Source organism: Neofelis nebulosa, chromosome 11 (genome assembly GCF_028018385.1).
Source record: "Neofelis nebulosa isolate mNeoNeb1 chromosome 11, mNeoNeb1.pri, whole genome shotgun sequence".
In the NCBI taxonomy this organism is placed as follows: Eukaryota; Metazoa; Chordata; class Mammalia; order Carnivora; family Felidae; genus Neofelis; species Neofelis nebulosa.
Window position 1 is genome coordinate 47,994,069 of NC_080792.1, and position 19,551 is coordinate 48,013,619.

General features: G+C 40.5%; 1 protein-coding gene across 1 annotated transcript in view; it reads right to left on the reverse strand.

The window, feature by feature from the left end:
- Positions 1-19,551, reverse strand: part of TTC39C (tetratricopeptide repeat domain 39C) — a 108,154-nt gene that overhangs the window by 40,206 nt on the left and 48,397 nt on the right. Inside the window, exons 3-6 of the mRNA XM_058692482.1 lie at positions 18,851-18,979; positions 15,989-16,103; positions 6,049-6,403; positions 4,167-4,335 (exon numbers count right to left, since the gene is read on the reverse strand). Of these exons, the coding sequence (XP_058548465.1) occupies positions 4,167-4,335; positions 6,049-6,403; positions 15,989-16,103; positions 18,851-18,979 (768 nt within the window). The remainder of the gene's footprint in view (positions 1-4,166; positions 4,336-6,048; positions 6,404-15,988; positions 16,104-18,850; positions 18,980-19,551) is intronic.

Below are 19,551 nucleotides of genomic sequence, written 5' to 3' on the forward strand. Positions count from 1 at the left end.
TTCTTTTTCAGAACTGGTTTCAGAAATAGGTTTACGTGCCACACAAGAGAAGCAGGCAGTCTTTGATAACCAGCTTTTTCTTAACAAAGAAATCAGTCTCATTGATCAATGGACTCATCTATTCAAAAAGTAGGAGTCTCAGCTTAGAAAACAGTTTCAAAATAAGAGTTCTCAAAATGCGTGCATAATAACAACTTCATTAGAATGTTTATCAACTTTCATTAGTTTAGGTATTACAACTTAGTTTGATCACTAAACAGTCACATGATATAAAGTGTGTAATGAAAGAGTATGCATGTAAAACCAAATACATGTATATATTACATACGAAGTAGATGGTTAAAACTGAAGGGAAGAAATCTGTATTATTTACAGGGAAAAAAAGAGGATCAGAGAGAAATAAAAATAAGTGATTAAAATGTAGGCTTGTCCCTGATAACTTTTTAAACAACCAAAAAAAAAAAAAATACTCATTAATCACTTGTATACTTAATGGACTTATCAGTACCATACCTGGTTTATCTGGGTAAAAACTCATGGAAGTACAAAAATTCAAAACTATATAAATTCACATTTTAAAATTGAGATTCCTATACAACATCTGGGACCATGTCCCTAATAGCTGCTTGCAGTATGGAGAATCGGGGAAATATAGGTAAATATATAGGTATTGTGTAGGACCTGTCGCCCCTCTAGCTACATGCCACCCACTTTGCCAATCATGGGTTGGCTTTCACCGATACCAAAACGTTTTTTGTTTCCTCTTAAAAAGAAAAAAAAGTAAGAAATTTGATAACCCTACTTCCCAGGCTTAAGCCTCAGTAAGAATAAAACCCATCACACGCTAGTTATATATCGTTTATCCCATGCTAAGTACCACAGGAACCCAGTTATGCCTCCCAGCAACATGACAAGTCACACGGGAGAGGTCAACAGGAACTGGACAGGTAATGAGAACACAAGAAGGTGGAAAGGTAGGAGGTGGGAGTATACAGACATACAGTGGGGAGAAGCCAAGGCAGTAAAGAGACAAAATTCTCTCTGCAGAGACTCGTGCTTTAGCAGCAGTACCTTTAGCACAGGGTATGTTCCATCCTGGGGTGCAAATGCACCTCACATAACCACCTCACTTGACCACCTGCTAGGTCAAGTTGGGCCCTAACAACAGGAAATAACAAAACCACCATGGCAAGGGTTATCAAGTGACAGGATGGGGTGGCTTTGTCAAAAAACACCCTCCCAGACGGATTCCAAATTGTCCCAGAGGATGTAAAAAGTTGTTCATGAAATTAAACAGAAAGTGGGCAAGGGCACAGGATTTGAAAAGAATGCGTACAGAAAATAAACTAACCAGCACATGCTGAGCTAGTCACCCTGTAGGACAGCAAGCTGACACAAAAGCAGCTGTTCCAATTATGTAGACTGACTCACTGAAGAAACTGAGTGTCATATGCTGCATCTGTGAGGTTAAAGCTCGCACACCATGTTCTCTGAGTGTTTGTTGACAAAAAGATCTCAGGGGTCCTATCCCTAACCTAAATGCTTACTAAAAATTAAAAAAAACAAAAACAAACAAACAAACAAAAAAAACCCAACATGTTCTTTGCAAGCACATTTGTCAGCGGCCTGTGTTTCCATAAACCGGTTTGAGGCCTTAGAGGCCTTACAAAAGCCTCTGACAGGAGCTGTAGCAGCCCCTCTGGGCAGTCCCACATCTGCAAACAAAGGAGTCCATGCCCCCAACCCTACCCCAACCAGCTTCCTCATGGTCACTTGGGAAGGTAAATGAAATGCTTGTGTCTGGCCACTGGGAGAATACCATTAATAGTCCAAGTTACCTCGGAATCCCCCAAATCCCCCAAATCCTTCCTTCTGGGCCCTTGGGAAGGGCCAAACAGAAAAACCGGCACATCCCCTTGGCCCTGACGCTACAGCTCACTAATCAGAGGCAGAAACATATCTTTTAGTCTTTTTTCTGAAAACCAAGGATCAGTCCGGTAAGCAAGCTGCCTCACGGTGAAGTAGTCCTAATATCCACCACCCACACCAGATGACAATTCTCCACCCCCCCCACCCCCGAAAGAGCCTGAATGCCTGCTAAGAACCATAATGCCAACTGTGTACCTCCCCATACTGTATTCAGAAGGGTCCTCTGACGACACTATGGCCTCCTCATTGCTATAATCATCCCAACAGTAGTGAATAACCACTTGCTTCTAGCATCCACTCAGTCCCTAATAGGAACGAATTGTGGCACAAACTAAAACCATGCCAAATTAAGTATTGGGGGGAGGGGAGGGAGTTACCAGTTTAGCTAAAAGTTAGGCATTTTTGTTTGAAAATAAAAAATTAAAATGGCAAGCTTAAGATACAAACCCTTGTTTTACATTTCTATTTGACACCTTTAAGACCCAATTTAGAGCATTCATTTAACGTGGGGAGTAAAGAGAGAATTCTAATAAATGCCCAATGCTAAGGTGCCTTATGCTGTGTTGCACATAATTATAAATTCAGGCTCTCGTCCCAGGCAGCAAATCTGTTCAACACTGAACCTAGTATCAACATGTTCAGTTATTCAAAATGAGTAATGCCTGCCCTTTAAGAATTGGACATTTAAGGAAGCACTGACCTTGTAACGCAACTCTCATTTCAGAAATGGTCACTGTGGTGAGAAGGCTTCGTCGATTTAAAATTTCCTTATGTAGGTTATTTCCTCTTGCACAAACCCAAGGGAGCACAGAAACTTTAATAAACTGAACATCCTTCCCTACACGTAAGACCATAACGCTGAGCTTAAAAGAACACTAACCAAAAGAGCAGACTGCATAAGAAACTGATCACAACCATGTTGCTAAGACAGCAAGAAAAAGGAGAAACATAACTGAACGCTTATGAGCCTGAATGCAAAGAAAAACAGTCGCAAGATAATGAGAAAAAAACAATTCAGACACAGGTTTAAATAATTCAGATCCTGCTGTGCTTTCTGTATGTACTAGGTTCCAATTATAAATTATCAGTACTATCTCTAAAATACAACTTCCATATGTAAAGATGAGGAGTCCTCAGATTTAAGGAGGCACCTCACGAGGGAAACGAAACAATATACACTCAGTTGCCAACAAAAAATATCAGTAAACAAATCATCCCTGCACTCACAAACGCTCACAAAAGCCTTCTTCGTGAGCAAAAATCTTCAAAAGCACTCACAGCGGGTTTGCAGGAGGCTGACGACTAGAATTAACTGTGTTGCTGCCGGGCACCCGGTTAACTGGAAGATGGAGGTTGTTAGAATCTCTATTAGCTGTTGGTGCACCTGGCATAACAGCCACCTTCTTTCATATGATTTTTTTCTTATACTTTTCTTTTTCTTCAAATCTTCATGTCCCCAAGCAAGCAGATTGGGGAGGGGTGAAGGGGGAGAGGTGCAGAGGCACCTGGGTGGTTCAGTTGGTTAAGCATCTGACTCTTGGTTTTGGCTCAGGTTATGATCTCATGGTTAGTGAGTTTAAGCCCCACAGCAGGCTCCGTTCTGACAGCTAGGGATTCTCTCTCTGCCCCACTCCCCACTCATGCACTCGCTCGCTCTCTCTCTCAAAAATAAATAAATAAACTTAAAAAAAAAAAAAAAAAAAAAAAAAGAGGTGACTTTGTGTCTATGTCATAGGGTTACTCAGGATTAAATGGGTATCCTGTATAAAGCGCCTGGCACAGGGCTTGGCCAAATGAAGCCCATGAAAAAGTAATAAAAGCTACTACTGTTTCAAAGCTGATGGTGTCCTTGACATTTCAGGCAATAACGTGTATAAATCAATTGTTAACCAAGATGAAAATTTAGAAACAGATTATTAGTAACTCCAGAAAAGGAAAAAAAATAATCGTATATTGTGTTCTTCAACTGAGACGTTTGCTAATGTTCCTATGCCTCTGGCTTAGAGTACACCAATCTCGTCACCCCCGCCTCTCCCACCTCCTGAAACAGAAGGTTACTGACTAACATCCTGGGTTCCTGGAAGAGGCTTTTGTAGCAACGATGCAACTGAAAAGCACAAGAACAAAACGTTCCTTCGCCCAATGGCATTTGCCTCCTTTTGATGCTAGCACGGAGTGAGAATTACAGATTTGATCCACAGAAGGCTTTATTTAAAAATATGAGGAAGGCACAGTACCTCTAATCGTTGTATACGTCCCTTGAAAAACATGAAGAGGGAAGAATTTGGATAAGCAGCTTCTTTTTTGAGAAGAATTTCCTTCGCTTCATCCAGGCCTGCTTTGTTATCACTGCCATCCAAGGCAAAAAATGGGCGGACCACAGTATGATACCAGAGCAGAGCTAATCTAAAGGAAGAGGGAGAGAAAGATTGAGCAAGGCTTTTCTTACAGCGTTTCTACTTTGTCAAAACTCAGTACGTGCTCTTCTAATACACACTCCTTCCAAAAGTCTTTGAATAAGTAAATCAGAGTATTTTCCCCCATTTTAATCTTACCAATATTTGGAAAACTAACTTTGGCGCAGCTTATACATCAGCATATGCCCATCAGGTGAGAGGAGAATAATAGGCTAAAAGCATTTAGCTCTGCTGAGGCTTCCAGATGGCTCTCTGAAGGTATGGACTGAGATAAAGCTCTGATTTCTACACTTCACTCATCACACAAATTAGAAAGACGAACTGGTTACCATGAATTTACTGTCCCCTCATAATAAAGGCATTACTTTTTTGCAAAAGAAAAATGTAGTTTTCTCCTGTGTTCACAAAGTTAGAGTGTAAGCCTCAGAATCTAAATTTAAATATGGGAACCACAGACACAAATTTTACTAAAATGTATTAAAGTAAGTGAGAGAACCAGAAAAAGGGCTCTTTCTCTGGCCTTTGAGAAGGCTCAATTTGAAGAATAAATAATCATTTAAAATTCCCTTATTTCACACTCCTCCTTTCAAGAAAAATAACAGTTAAATAAACTAGGTAAATAAAACAGATTCGTTAGGATCTTTAGTGAACAGACAAAAATGTTTCACCAACACATCAAATATTTTTATGTAAGTGTGTGCTTCTAGCATGTTTATAAAATCAGTTCTCTTCTGGAGATCAGACGAATTTACATTACTAATTCATTTCTTTCCAGAAAATATTAAGATATAAATAGACAAATTATCACAAGTTACAAAACTATTACATCAAATTAATAAAATACCACAGTTTATGTAATTTAATGACTTTGGGGAGGAACAAATATATTTTTGAAATGAAAATTTAATGATATTTTTAATAGCTACCAACTGATTAAGACTGAATATCCAAATTCCTCAATATCGATAATAGAAACAGAGCTCGGTCTCTGTGATATTAACATTTTTTGAAAAATGTCAAAGGGCATCTAGTGTAAAATTACTCAAATTGCAAATGGTGAATATCTACCAGACTGAAAAAAAAAAAAAAACCACATTGTTTTTTAACTGATGGAGGAATGGGTGAATCCTCGTTCTGGATAGTTTTATCAGCTTCTCTCCACACTCTCCTGTTTCAGTAACTGTCATTTCAGTTTCAACTAACAGGACTCAGATTAACAGGACTCGATTTAGTTGACTAGCACAAAATATCCAAGCCACATGAGAGAGACCAGTGGACCAACCAGAATCATCAAAGAAAATGACCCAATATCAGGATTCTCTAGGTAATAATAAAAATTTCAGAATCACAGGAAAGTTATCAAATTCGTATTCCTTAAAAATTCAAAAATCAGGGTCATGAATCTCAGTGACTCTGGTCAAGGTCACAGAAACTGCTTATAAAATCATCTGCGGTTGAAAAATGTGGTTGCTTTACTTGTTTAAAATACAGGATTCATGAGAGTCAAGAACAGTGTCCTCTCTCTAGAAAGTCAGCTTATAAACACCAAAGACACAGTTCTCGGCATTGCGTTAAAAGGCATAAGGCGTGGCATCGTGTCAACCAACCAATTTACCTGAAGTTTCCTTTAAAGGCTTTGATTGTCGTTTACTTACTTTCAACACTATATTATCTACCAAAGCATTGCAATACAGCTACTCACGTAGCTAAAGGGGCCTTCATGTCCTTACTTTCGCTTGCATACATCAGTGAAGAAAGCCCTTGCAGGCGGTCTCCAGGAAAACCCAGCAGGTTGATGATTTTGAGCAGGTTGGGGGGCACCATGGATATGCAAAGGTGAAAAAGGCCATATCCAAAGCTAACAGCACCTTTCAGTCTGTTTAGAGACTCCTCAGACACCCCTTCAGCCACAATGTGATTATCATTTGCAGCATCAGAAGTCAAGGGCTCTTCAGTTAGCTTCTTCTGATACAGCTCCTGGAGGGCATTGATGTCCAGATAGCATTTATTGTAAATCTTCCAGGCTTTCCTAAGGATCCACCCACCTTTTATATAGGCTATAGAGAAGGGGAGAAAAGCATTAAAAGAAGTAAATAAGCATTCAAAATAATTTTCCTTTATTAATAAAGGAGATTGAAGAAGGACCTGAAATTCAAGCAAAAATTTAAAAAACAATAAAAATGATCATCTCTCATTGTACCTTGTTCTCTTCACAGGGCTTCAATTCCTTATTTGTCTGATCTCCCTTACTACACTGGATGACCACTGAGCAAGAACCATGTATTTTTTTTGTTCACCGTCCTATCAGGCCCCTCTCTCACACACGAGCTGGGACGTGGTATATTATGCACACTGCATGAAAGAATAAATGCATTAACGCCAGCATGCAAGCGTCACTTGAATCTGACTTTTGTTCTGTATGTTCTGTGAAACATGAATCTCCACATGTTTCTGAACTACCAAGCACTTTGCTGATAAACCTCTCTTATAACGCCTACGTTTGTCTACCCTGTGCTTCCTTCCTCCTAAAGAGCAAGTTTTAAGTTGAATTCACTGCTAAAAGTACACCAAGCATGGCAACTCGCCAAAACTAAAACAAGCAAACAAAAAGGATTAATTTATACTTACTGGGTGAACAAACGGCCAGTTCATTAACGTGTAAGTCATCAGTGTTCAATGCAGAAATGCAAAGAATCCCCCATTCATCTCTACCTAATGCCTGCTGTGTGGGCCTTAACCACTCACTCCTCACTAGGAGGGCATTATTTGGTCTAGGACTAAGACGCTCCACCCACTGCCCAGCCTAGATCTAGACCAATCCAGTGAAGGAAGGTGGCAAAAAAGAAGCTACTTCATAGAGGAGGTGAAGAGATGTTATTTTTAAAGGCATTTTCATTATTTCTTGTTGGGCCAATTTTTAACATACTTCTCACAGTCGCTACCCAGTTCCATGCCCAGCTGACCCCTCTCAGACAAGCCCACAGGTCCTGCCTCACCCTCTCCTTCTGTGAACATTTACACCTTCTGATGAGGAAAGGAAGGAGCAGTCGACTTCTCGGTGCTTATCTGAGTGTATCTTCACCATATTTGGGGGGAAAGGTCTTCTGTAAGGAATTTTCTCCAGAAAAGAGTTTAATCACTCAGCACTGTTACCAATATGGCACTGATAATCTGACCCCAATGCACAAATGGAAGACAACATGAACTGCCCCAGGCTTTCAGGCCCTTTAGAATAGCAGAAAAAGAAGTTTGTTAACATTATTTTTAAATTACAAAAAGTACAGAACATAAAAGCTGATTTACAAAGTCTAATCCCTGCATTGAAAGTGATCGAAGAACATATGGTACATACAGAAAAGAGTTACGGGAGCAGGCCTACTGCTATCCTTTGAGAGGCCTGTTTACAAGACTGGCCTTTGGCTAGGGTCTATGAAATTGACTTGGGAGAGTTCCCAGCATTCCTAGAACTGGTAAGAGTGGCTCACTGTGCCTACCCTGCTTATACAAAGAGTATGTTTCATGCTGAACACCTGCTTTCCCCTGGGAGTCTGGAATTTGGCTATGTGTAAGGCAGATTGTATCTATACATGGTCAGCCCCCAACAAAAACTCTGGGTGCTGTGTCTCTAACAAGCTTCCTAGCTGGTAACAAAACTCATTGCCCAGAGATTTAAGCATGCAACTCCACTGGGAGAAAATTTTGGTCACTTTAGCCCAATTTTTCCTGGATTCCATCCCATCCATCTTTTCCCTTTGCTCTTTTGCTTTGTATCCTTTGCTGTAACAAATCATAGCCATGAGCATGATCACACACTGAGTCCTGGCAAATCACTGCACCTGATGGTCTTAAGGACCCCCAATTCATGTAATCAAGCTGATATTTAATCAAACTAGTATTTTACTTAAATGTATCAAGTTTCTGATAAATGATGACCATATCTCCTAAGGGATCACAATTGAAAACACAACCATAGGACAAGTTCCAAGTTCTGGATTTGTTCATGTCTTGTAGACTAAGTCCACTGAAAAGAATATCGTTAAGATAGGACGAACAAGCAAAACAAAAGGTTGTTTTTTTTTTTTTTAAAAGAGAACGATTTTTATAACTTTATAAAAGTAATACATGTTTGAAACAACTTTCATTTAGTTCAAATGAACAAAAACATTTACTGAGCAAATATTACATTTCAGGCACAGTTCTAGGACAACCAAAGAGAAAGAAGATACAGATGGCACCTTTAAGAGGAGGCACACTGACGTTTCTGTGAATGGAAGTACTGTAGGAAAACAAAAGGTCTGAGAAAACCCTTAAACTTCTAGGGTAACACACCCACAAACAATATGACACTCAGTTATGATCCAAAATGCCAAAGGTTGAACAGAAAAATGGGAAAAGAAGGAAACATATATTCTTAAGAACACAAAAGTCAATTGGGATAGAATAAATATTGGCTGCTACAGATTTAAATTTTTTTTTTTTAACGTTTATTTATTTTTCAGACAGAGAGAGACACAGCATGAACAGGGGAGGGGCAGAGAGAGAGGGAAACACAGAATCGGAAGCAGGCTCCAGGCTGAGCCATCAGCCCAGAGCCCGACGCGGGGCTCGAACCAGCGGACCGCGAGATCGTGACCTGAGCCGAAGTCGGACGCTTAACTGACTGAGCCACCCAGGCGCCCCATTGGCTACAGATTTAAAATATGAAAAAAGAGGGGCACCTGAGGGGCTCAGTCAGTTGAGCATACAGCTTTGGCTCTCAGTTCATGATCTCACGGTTTGTGAGACTGAGCCCTATATCAGGCTCGCTGCTGTCAGCACAGAGCCCGCTTGGGATCCTCTAGTTCCCTCTCTCTGCCCCTTCTCTGCTTGTGCTCTCTCAAAATATAAACATTTTAAAAAATGAAAAAAAGAAAACTTGCAAAACCCTAAAAATACTAACTAGCTATTAAGTTCCCATTACATGCCTAAGACCGCACTTGGCAACGGAAGGATACAAAAGAACCATAAACCATAATCTCAGCTCTCCAACTGTCCATTACAAAACTGAAAAATAAATGAAAAAAAATAAGTGTGTAACATTAAGACTATCTCTCTACATATATGTTTGTATATACACTCCACTGGGCTATACATAGAAAAATGAAAACAAATAATGTTGAGTTGATGGGTGAATTATTCTCTTTTATTTCCTTTTTGTCACTAAAGTTTTCTATGCAGCAAATATATAAACAAGTTAGTGCGGAATAAGTATTGCGGGATTCCAGTAGAAAACTTTACTGCCTCCTACCTCTGGGCCTAACTGGAAATTTTATGGACCAAGTTTCATTCCATTTTATCCTGTATTTCCAGGCTGCTGGAGCTTCATTCAGGAAGCACAGCTTCCATCCAGGGAACGCCAGCATTCCAGGAAACAGCTACAGGAGTGTGAATATGACAGAGCAGGTGGACAGGCTGTTCAGAGGCAGAGTGAAACGGGGGACACAGGGAGGGTGTGCTCAGCTTGGCGGGGCGGGGTCCCCTGACGTCCAGCTGAGGAATGGTCACCTGCACCAGGAGAAGCAGGCCATTTCTAAGATTGGGGTTGAGGGGACTACCAGTGTAAGGAAACACATTGTAGCAATCCAGATCTCAGGCGAAGAATCATAGCAAAGGAGGGGTAGCAATGGAAACAAATGGCAAAACCCATCAATGCCAACTGCACAGACTCAGTTAAAAACTGACAAGGGTAAAAACCCTATTTTTATAAAAGAATAATGTAATTCCACAGGTCTTTAACCTCTTACCTAAGAGAGGAGTTTAGGTGCCAATGTTTAAAAGCACATGTTAAAATCTGTAGTAACAACCTTTAAAGCTTCTAATTTGAGCCAAGTAAATAGAACCCAAAGTTTTTACTAAGTCAAAGGCTAGAATTTGTGCAAAACAAAGTTCATATGCACACAGAGAAAGATACGATTTTTGCTACTTTCTAAGCTCAATGTGGCAGGGAAACAGGTTCCCCAGGACTCTCACCCTACTTCCCTGTCCCAAATGCTGTGACCAAAACGTCTGAGCACAGCCAGATGCCGTCAACCACAGAACAAAGGCTGAGTGAGGATCAGGCAGAGCCGGCCCTGTGTTCCATGCAGCTCCTGCAGGAAGCACCCTCAGTTGCCTTGATGGTGTAGCAAGGCAGCTCATGAGCGCACGTTTTCCCAGCAGGCAGAGAAACAGTATTCACGAGCCCCACACCCTACACAGCCTTCCATATGGCTCCTTGAAAGGTCAAATATAAATCATTCAGCCATCGCTATCTATGCTTTTGACGGAAGGCAAAGAGAGCAAGAAAACCACAGACCATTTGCCCTCCCCCTTGAAGGCCAGCCTCAATCAGCTGGGAGATGCAGGGGAGAGAGGAAACTCTGTTCCCATTAATGGAAAGCCTTAACTCTATCCAGGTGGTGTGGGTGTGGGTGGGGGGGTGCGAGAAATGGGAGTCCTTCCCAGGAAAGGGCTAGAGTCTTCTGGAGAGTGAAAATACCAAGTTATACTAATTGATGTTGGGATAAGTTTTACAGATTTTTCAGCAGGAGACTGTATCCGGTGGGATCTCCTACCATAGCATTCTGTTTGTTCACTTGCCCCAGATAAGGCAGGTCAACCCTATAATGAAAGGTCACTTCAGGCTGACCCTTTTTTGTGACCCACATAACACACTTTGGAAGAACAACGGTTTTGTTTTCACTTCTAAAGGACACACTTTTCCAATCTCAACTCTTCTTGGGACTCCATATCCTGCACCTCTTTCCTGAATGGCATCACCCCTCCTCCATCCCTTCAATTCAATTATACACCCACCATTTGCTAGGCAATAGTGCCACGTCAGGTGCCAAGGACAGAGAGAAGAAAACAAACTTCCATTGATCTTCCAAGGAAGAGTTTCTGAGCTGTTCACACCCTGTTCACCCAATCTGTGACTAACTTACATGTCTAGCAAGTAAAGTATCATCCTGAATGAATTATAATTGATTCACTCCTCTTTCTCCCCTACTAAACCATCCAGCTCCCTCAGGGCAAGAGCTACTTCCTACTCATCTCTAGAGCCCCAGCACTTACCACCCCACAGTGTGGAATGCATAGTAGGTACTCATAGTTGGTAAGGGGGAGGGGGAAGACAGCAGGTAGACATAGTTGCTGCCCTCAAGGAGATTACAGTCAAATATGTGCGCAGGCATGTAAGTAAAAATTTGTACCGCCATATGATGAACACTCTGACTATGCAAGGGATACATGTGGAACAACAAAGAGCAGATGATGGAGTCCGTGAGGAAGGAGAACATGAAGGAGCTGACCTGGAACGTACCTGGATAGGCAAGAGAAAAAGAAAGGGGCTGCGAGCATCTGAACTGAGGGTGGTATACAGGAAGGCAAGAGGCAGCAAAAGGCATTGAGGGAAGCGCACGAAGCCCTGCTTAGCGACACGCGGTGCTGGGAAGGCAAGGAGGCTGGGAAGGCAAGGAGGCTGGGAAGGCAAGGAGGCTGGGAAGGCAAGGAGGCTGGGAAGGCAAGGAGGCTGGGAAGGCAAGGAGGCTGGGAAGGCAAGGAGGCTGGGAAGGCAAGGAGGCTGGGAAGGACGTAGGTTTATAAGTGCCTCCTTAAGAAGCAATTTGGGTTTTACTTCATAGGTGATGCAGAATGGCTGAGTGTTTAAAGCACAGGTGTAACAAATTTTAGACGGATGGCTACAATGGCAGCACAGAGAACGTGGCCTGGAGAAGCATGTCAGTTAACAGCAGACTGTCACATGACTCCAGGAGCTAGCACCTCAGGGCGTAAGAGTGAGGGAGCATGGGCATAAAGGAGAAGGCCATGAGAAACCCAAATTTCTGTGCCTCTCGAGGCACAAGTCACCAAACTAAGGTGATGCCAAAATGGTGAGAAGACTAGGAATTCAGGTATGAAACAAGCAACCACTGGCTCAGGCCCTGGCCCTGTTGTCACTAAAAAGCTGTGTCAACTGTTCAGCCTTCTCCAAATCATCAGCCTCCACCACCTCACCTGTGAAGTAAAGGCAGAACCCTCATCTGAGGAAAATTTATTGGGCATATGATATGCCAAGAATACAACAATGAGTATGACATAGGACCTACCCTCAAGTCCAAAAGGAAGTAAACGAAACAAAATAAGATGGCAAATACCATCTTTTAAATATAGCTTCTTTTTGTTATGAAAGTAGTTAACATACGCATATGGGGTAGGGGGAAGCTAGCAAGCAAGCAGCCCTGGATAAGAGTTAATGAAAAAGATATTTAAAAAATAGTATATAAAATGAAGAGAGATGATGGGGCAGTTCATTATAAAGAAGTTCAAATGAGAGAAGGCACAAGAGCTCTTTTTAAAAAAATTTTTTTTAAGTTTTTTTTTTTTTAATTTATTTTGAGAGAGACAGAGATGGTGTGAGGAGGGGAGGGGCAGAGAGAGAAGAAAGAACCCACAAGATCTTGACCTGAGGGGAAAACAAGAGTCAGACGCTTAACTGACTAAGCCACCCAGGCACTCCAAGAGTTCTTTTAAAAGAATTTAAAAATTCACAAACTCAAAACATTCACAGACTCATCCCTACCTGGAGCTCAGGTGAGTGAGTGCGCACCCTCCCCCCCCAGTTCTGCGCCACCCACTCAGGGTGGGGGAGGAGCACTTATCTCCAAAAAGATGGCTTTTCCCCAAGAAAATTATCCATCGAAAATGTTTTCTAAGGGGCACCTGGGTGGCTCAGTCGGTTAAGCGTCCAACTTCGGCTCAGGTCATGATTTCACGGTCTGAGGGTTCGAGCCCCTCGTCGGGCTCTGTGCTGACAGCTCAGAGCCTGGAGCCTGCTTCAGATTATGTGTCTCCCTCTCTCTCTGACCCTCCCCTGTTCATGCTCTGTCTCAAAAATAAATAAACATTAAAAAAAAATTAAAAATGTTTTCTAAGAAATGTATTCCAACAAAGTAGGTTTTTTGTAGTTTAATAACCCAGTGTGTTTCAGGAAAGGCTAAGGAAGAGCATTTTTGGTTGTTTGCTTGACAAATACTAAGATGTTCATAAAGCAAAAGACCACTATACACATTTATGTCTATCAATTTTATTTCAATATCAGCATCTGTTCAATAAATTATATGGAAAAACCAAGAGCACTGTTAAAAATCTATGATAAATAGGATTAAATATTAATTGATTAAAACCAACTTATCAGGAGAATGGGTAAAGGCTAAGAAGGTAATTTGTGAAAGAAATAGTTTATTAATAAAATATAGGGGTGCCTCGGTGGTTCAGTCAGTTGCGCGTCTGACTCCAGCTCAGGTCATGAGCTCACGGTTCATGGGTTCAAGCCCCATATCAGGCTCTGTGCTGACTGCTTGCTCAGAGCCTGGAGGCTGCTTCAGATGCTGTGTCTCCTTCTATCTCTGCCCCTCCCCCACTCACACTCTATCTCACTCTCTCAAAAATAAATGTAAAAAGAAATTTTAATAAAAAAAAAATATAAGAATAGGTTTGACCTAATAAAAAAGGCAAAGCAGAGAACACCTGAATGTCCAAAAGGAATGGGTTAAATAAATCATGGCACATTCATATGAAAAACTGTTATTATTTAATATAATATTTTGAAACTGAGTTACAGGGAAAATACGTAAAATACAATCTAATAAGGAAAAGTAGGATATAAAGCACTATAGATTCCATTTTGTAAAAGAGATATAAAACATAGAACATTAGCAGTAAAGTGTAATTTCTCCCAGTGGTAAGGTATGTAGTGACTTGCTTTCTTCTTTCCCCTTCTATACTCTCTGAATTTTCTATAACATGTTTAGTAATTATTTTGTTTATTTATTTTTGAGAGCGAGAAAGAGACAGCATGCACGCATGAATGGGGAGGGGCAGAGAGAGGGACAGGGAGAATCCCAAGCAGGCTCTGAACTGCCAGCACAGAGCCTGACACAGGGCTCAAACCCACGAACTGTGAGATCAAGACCTGAGCTGAGATCAAGAGTTGGGACACTTAACCGACTGAGCCACCCAGGCACCCCTAGTAATTTTTAACCAGAATGATAATTGCAGAAGCAAACAGCACTACTTGGTGATTCTAAGTTTCAAGAGGGCAGGAAGCATAGCTTGTGCTACTCACGTAACAGTGCTCAGCACATCATACATGCTCAGTAATTACTTACTGACTAGGCCAATGAATGAGCAAATGAGGATAGATACACTTACTTTTAAAATTATATATATTTATATTTATTATTTATATATATTACATATATATTACTTGTATATAATATATATATTTATATATACTTTCAGACTTAAAGAGTTGTAAGAACATAAAGAATTCCCAGATGCCCCCTACCCTGACTCCTCACTGTACTACATTTGATTTCTCCTTCTCTCTCAAAAGATATTTTCTCAATGGCTAATGGCAAAAATAAGCTCCCTTAAGAAGTCCTTGAGTGTCAGAAAAAAGGAGTACAAGATCACAGAAAATGCCAGAGCTCCTATCTTGACCCAAGAAGTTGGACCATTCTGCTGCTCTTAATATATACATTAATGTAGAACTTCAGAGAGGGGAGTGTATATTGATGTCTCAGAGGTATTTCACATGAGCTTTGAGCCCTCAAACATACAAGTATTACGCAAGTCCTGAGAGGAAGATTAGAGAGAAAAACAGATGATAGTTGAGCCAAAGCAAAAGGCCAAAGTACAAGCATAGAACATATTTTAAAAGAAGGATAAATTCTAGTAAGTCCAAATTTTGGAGATCGAAATAAAAGTTAAATTCCACTTCTGACTTGAGCCAAATGGAAATAAAGCATCCTCAAGGATGAGATGGAGGGAGGGAGAGGGAGGGAGGGAGGGAAGGAGTGGGGGAGAGAAGGGAGAGAAAGACTGATTCTGGCAGTCTAGAAAGAACAGTGTATAACTTATCAGCAACAGACCCTTCTTCATTTAAGGTTTGGAAGGAAATACTTTTCTGATTGTGAGTTTTAGTTAATTTCCTTTTTGAATTTTCATTTTTTTCCAAGTAAATCCTATCTACCAAAGAAGCAAATTTCTCCTGGAAGTATTACAACAATAACCACATAAACAAAAGAATTGGTATCTGTGTTAGACACAGTCTTACAGAAGCTGTTAAAGACTCATTTTGAGTCTATAGCACTCAAGATATCAAAGCTACAGAATCCTGGAAAACTGTTTTGGACAAACTAAGAAATTAGTTTATATTCCTTGGACATATTTGGTACATATTCAGGCCTTCAATAACAATTTCCTAAAAAATGTAATTTAAACCAGGTATATTTCACTTTAAAGGTTATTACAATTTGATTCTCACAAAGTATGATCGATCAATCAAACTGGCACTGGTAATTTCTTTATGACAGAATGATCTTGAGACAAGAGGATGAAACATTGACTTCAAGTCTAAAACTACACCTCTAAACACACATTAAATACTTGTGGTTTCAATCTCCTAAGTAAAAATCAGTATCAAGGCCCAAAGAAGCGCCACGGATTTTTAAGGCCTGAAATATGAGGCACTGTAAAAAATAATAATAAATAAAGGGCAAGGCATTACTGATTGTGTCCATTGAATTTTGAAAGCCATTAAAAATAATGTTTCAGCATACCTGACAATTCTTGTTTTACAAACGAGAGCACAGCCAGGTAAACCTGACAGTCAGCTATGATTATCTGCCTCTGAAGCCGATCAACCATGGAGGGGGCGGATTTTCGGACATCGACCTGTTTGGTGGAAAGAAAGGACACACTGATAAATCACACACACACACAAAAAGACTCCAAACAGCTATTACTTGACTGTGCAAAATAATTTCACACAGGAACGATGAAACATGGAGCTGAAAGCCAAGACCAGATTTATACTATATTCCCATGAAATCTAGCTCTGTTAACAATACGATGATAAAGAACACTATAACTCATAACTCAAAGGGGCACCTGGGTGGCTCAGTCAGTTAAGCATCCCACTTCAGCTCAGGTCATGACCTCATAGTCTGTGAGTCCGAGCCCCGCGTCAGGCTCTGTGCTGACAGCTTGGAGCCTGGAGCCTGCTTTGGATTCTGTGTCTCCGTCTCTATCTGTCCCTCCCCTGTTTGCACTCTGTCTCTACCTGTCCCTCCCGTGCTTGCACTCTGCCTGTCTCTCAAAAATAAATAAACATTAAAAATTAAGAAAAAAACCATTTAAAAGAACATTATAACTCAAAGACAAACATCCTAAGGGATTAACAATGAAGCTCCTGGGAAACCATGAAGAAAACACAGAAGTTGAGTTTGACCTTTTTTTTTTTTTTTTTTTTTTTTTTTAAACAACTGAAGTTCTTACATATCCAAAATAAAAACCACCAAAGGTAGAAAACATTCCCCCAAATAGCTAACCCCAAAAGCCACTATGCAGCCATCTACCTTCATTCATGTAGGAGGAACATTAGGATTCATTCCTTATGGATTACATTTTAGTTAAGGAGAAAATGGCTTTGAATGAACCACAAACTGAACTCAAAATGCAAGCCATACCTCTAAGGTGACTACCCCAATAAAAGAAGCAAAAAGTAAAACCAAAAACTCCACTTGTTATAAAATGTTGGTCCTTATTGTAAAGAATGTTTCTAAGTGAAGAAAAATCACCCTGAAATAGAATAATGCATTCTTAATACAAAGTGAACTTGAACAAGATAAGCTAAATTAGCTTTCGTAGGCTGTATCAATGATAAAAGAAATGATGGGATCTTCGCAAATACGACAATAGCATAACTAGTAGACAAAAAAGAATGAACTGTTTCCCTTTTTTCTAGATTAGCATAATCTATTATGGTCACTATAGTTGCAGATGTAGTCCCAGAACTCATTACTTTGCCTAGGCAAATGTCAGTCTATTGACGCTTCTGTTTCTTTGTAATAACTTCTACTGTGTAGGGTTGTTAGAAGGGCTAATGAGGCACTACACGTGAAAATGCTTTTTAAATTGGAAAAATCCGGGGTGCCTGGGTGGCTCAGTCGGTTAAGCATCCGACTTCGGCTCAGGTCATGATCTCGCGGTCCGTGAGTTCGAGCCCCACGTCAGGCTCTGCGCTGACAGCTCAGAGCCTGGAGCCTGTTTCAGATTCTGTGTCTCCCTCTCTCTCTGACCCTCCCCCATTAATACTGTCTCTATCTCAAAAATAAATAAACGTTAAAAAAAAAAAATTTTTTTAATTGGAAAAATCCTTTGCAAATGTTAATTACTAACATAGGTGTTAGGCATGGCATTAGATACAGAGGACAGACATGTAAATAAGCTTATAGTCTAATGAGGGAACACTGCCTTCGTTACCATGTAACGTAGCAAGTGCTCTGAAGGATAAAGTACAGGGTATCATGGGCACAAGTAGGAAACCTACTCAACAGGGCTTCAGGGCTCAGGCAAGAGTCCTTGGAGAACATGATCTAGGAAGAACTCAAGACAGAATAGCAACCAGGTCAAAAGGGAGGAGGATGTTTTAGGCAGAGGAAAAGTGCTCCATCAGCCACTGTAAGGAGTTTGGACCTTATGAATGGCAATAGTGGAGGTGGGGGGGAGGCAGGGGGCAGGGACACTGAAGATGAAGCCAGCAACATGTTATTTGCATTTCAGAGACTATATTCTGGAGAACCAATTCAAGAACAGTGAGAGTTACCGTAGGCAAATGCGGATGGTGACTAACCTAAAGAAATGGCAGGAGTGGGGAGAGAAGTGGATGAACTCAGGACGTATTTTAGAAAGAGGCAACAGGACTCAGTCATTTATTACATGCAGGATTTGGAGAAAGAGCAATCAAGGAAACCTCTGGCCCTTCCGCAGCATCAAGAGACTATACTCTTGGCCCATCAGTGGCTTCATCATAGTGGACACCATCATCAAGGGCAGAGGTAAAGCAACCTGGATACGAAGGGGCCAAAGAAAAGACGGGTGGCTTTTGGGGACCATAACCAAAAGACTGGTTTGTCAACTCAACATGTAACACATAGCAGACCCGTGGGCACTCCAGAAATATCAGGGTAGGAGGATGCCTCTCCAAAGACTAGACTTTGGCACTGAAAGGTGAAAACAAAATCAGGAGAAGTGAATTGCAGTGCTATTGTGACTTTATTTGTAACCAAAGGCTGGTAAGGCCTGAGAAAATTAGGTAAATAGTTGAATTCCTCAATTATGCCCAAATGCAACATATTTGAATTACACATATGAAAGCCTCATTACATAAGCTCTAACCACAAGGCCCATTACGGAAGAAGATAATCCTAAAATAGCAAAAGAATTAATGTACTTAATGGTTCTAATGACTGATGGGGTTATCCGGGATTCTCTTGTTTTAAAAAATACATTTTACATAATCAAAAGCTGTAAGAAACATGTAGTGCATTCAGTGAAATCCTAAATATCAAAAACCAAGTAAATGAGCACTGTCCTAAGTAAGCAGCACCCAGTTCATAACCTAAAGACATAGTACTTACATTCTTCTTAATTTTATTCTTGATGGTTTCAATTACTCCAGCCTCTTCACTTTCACACAGCTTTTCTGTAGTTTTTAAGTCATCACATGCCAACTGCATTTTTTCTTCTTCAAATGTCATCATGGCATTCTTCCAAGAAAGAAATAAGGAAGAAGTGAATGAACCAGGAAATGTCTGAAAATTTAGGCAATTTATTACAACAAAATCCCAAACGAGGGAAAAAAACCCAAATTATTTGTTGCAAGTAAAGGAATCAGAATGTTACAGCATACCCTAATCATTTCCAAGAACTATAATCTCAATATGAAATAAGAATATACCTCTACTACACCTACATGAAAAAGTATATGGTAATAAATATTCTTGCAATTACTGTTCTACAACCTTTTATGTTGTTATTGCACACAGTAACAAAAGCCCTGTATGATTTCTGATTAGTCCACTTCACTCAGTTTTTATACCAATGTCTCACTGAAAAGTCCATTCTACCCACGCATGGACCCCTGGGCTCCATCACATACTGCACAAAAGCCTACTGAAACATCAGGTAGCAGGTGCTCCTTGAAAAACCTCAGTCTTTTCAGGGATGGCAATTCCAAGGGGTTCCCTTATTTGGAAATCATTTTACATTGTCCACAGTGAAAAATTCCACTGACAGCCTGTTTCCAGGCACCTGATCTGGTAGATTTTTCCAGACCACA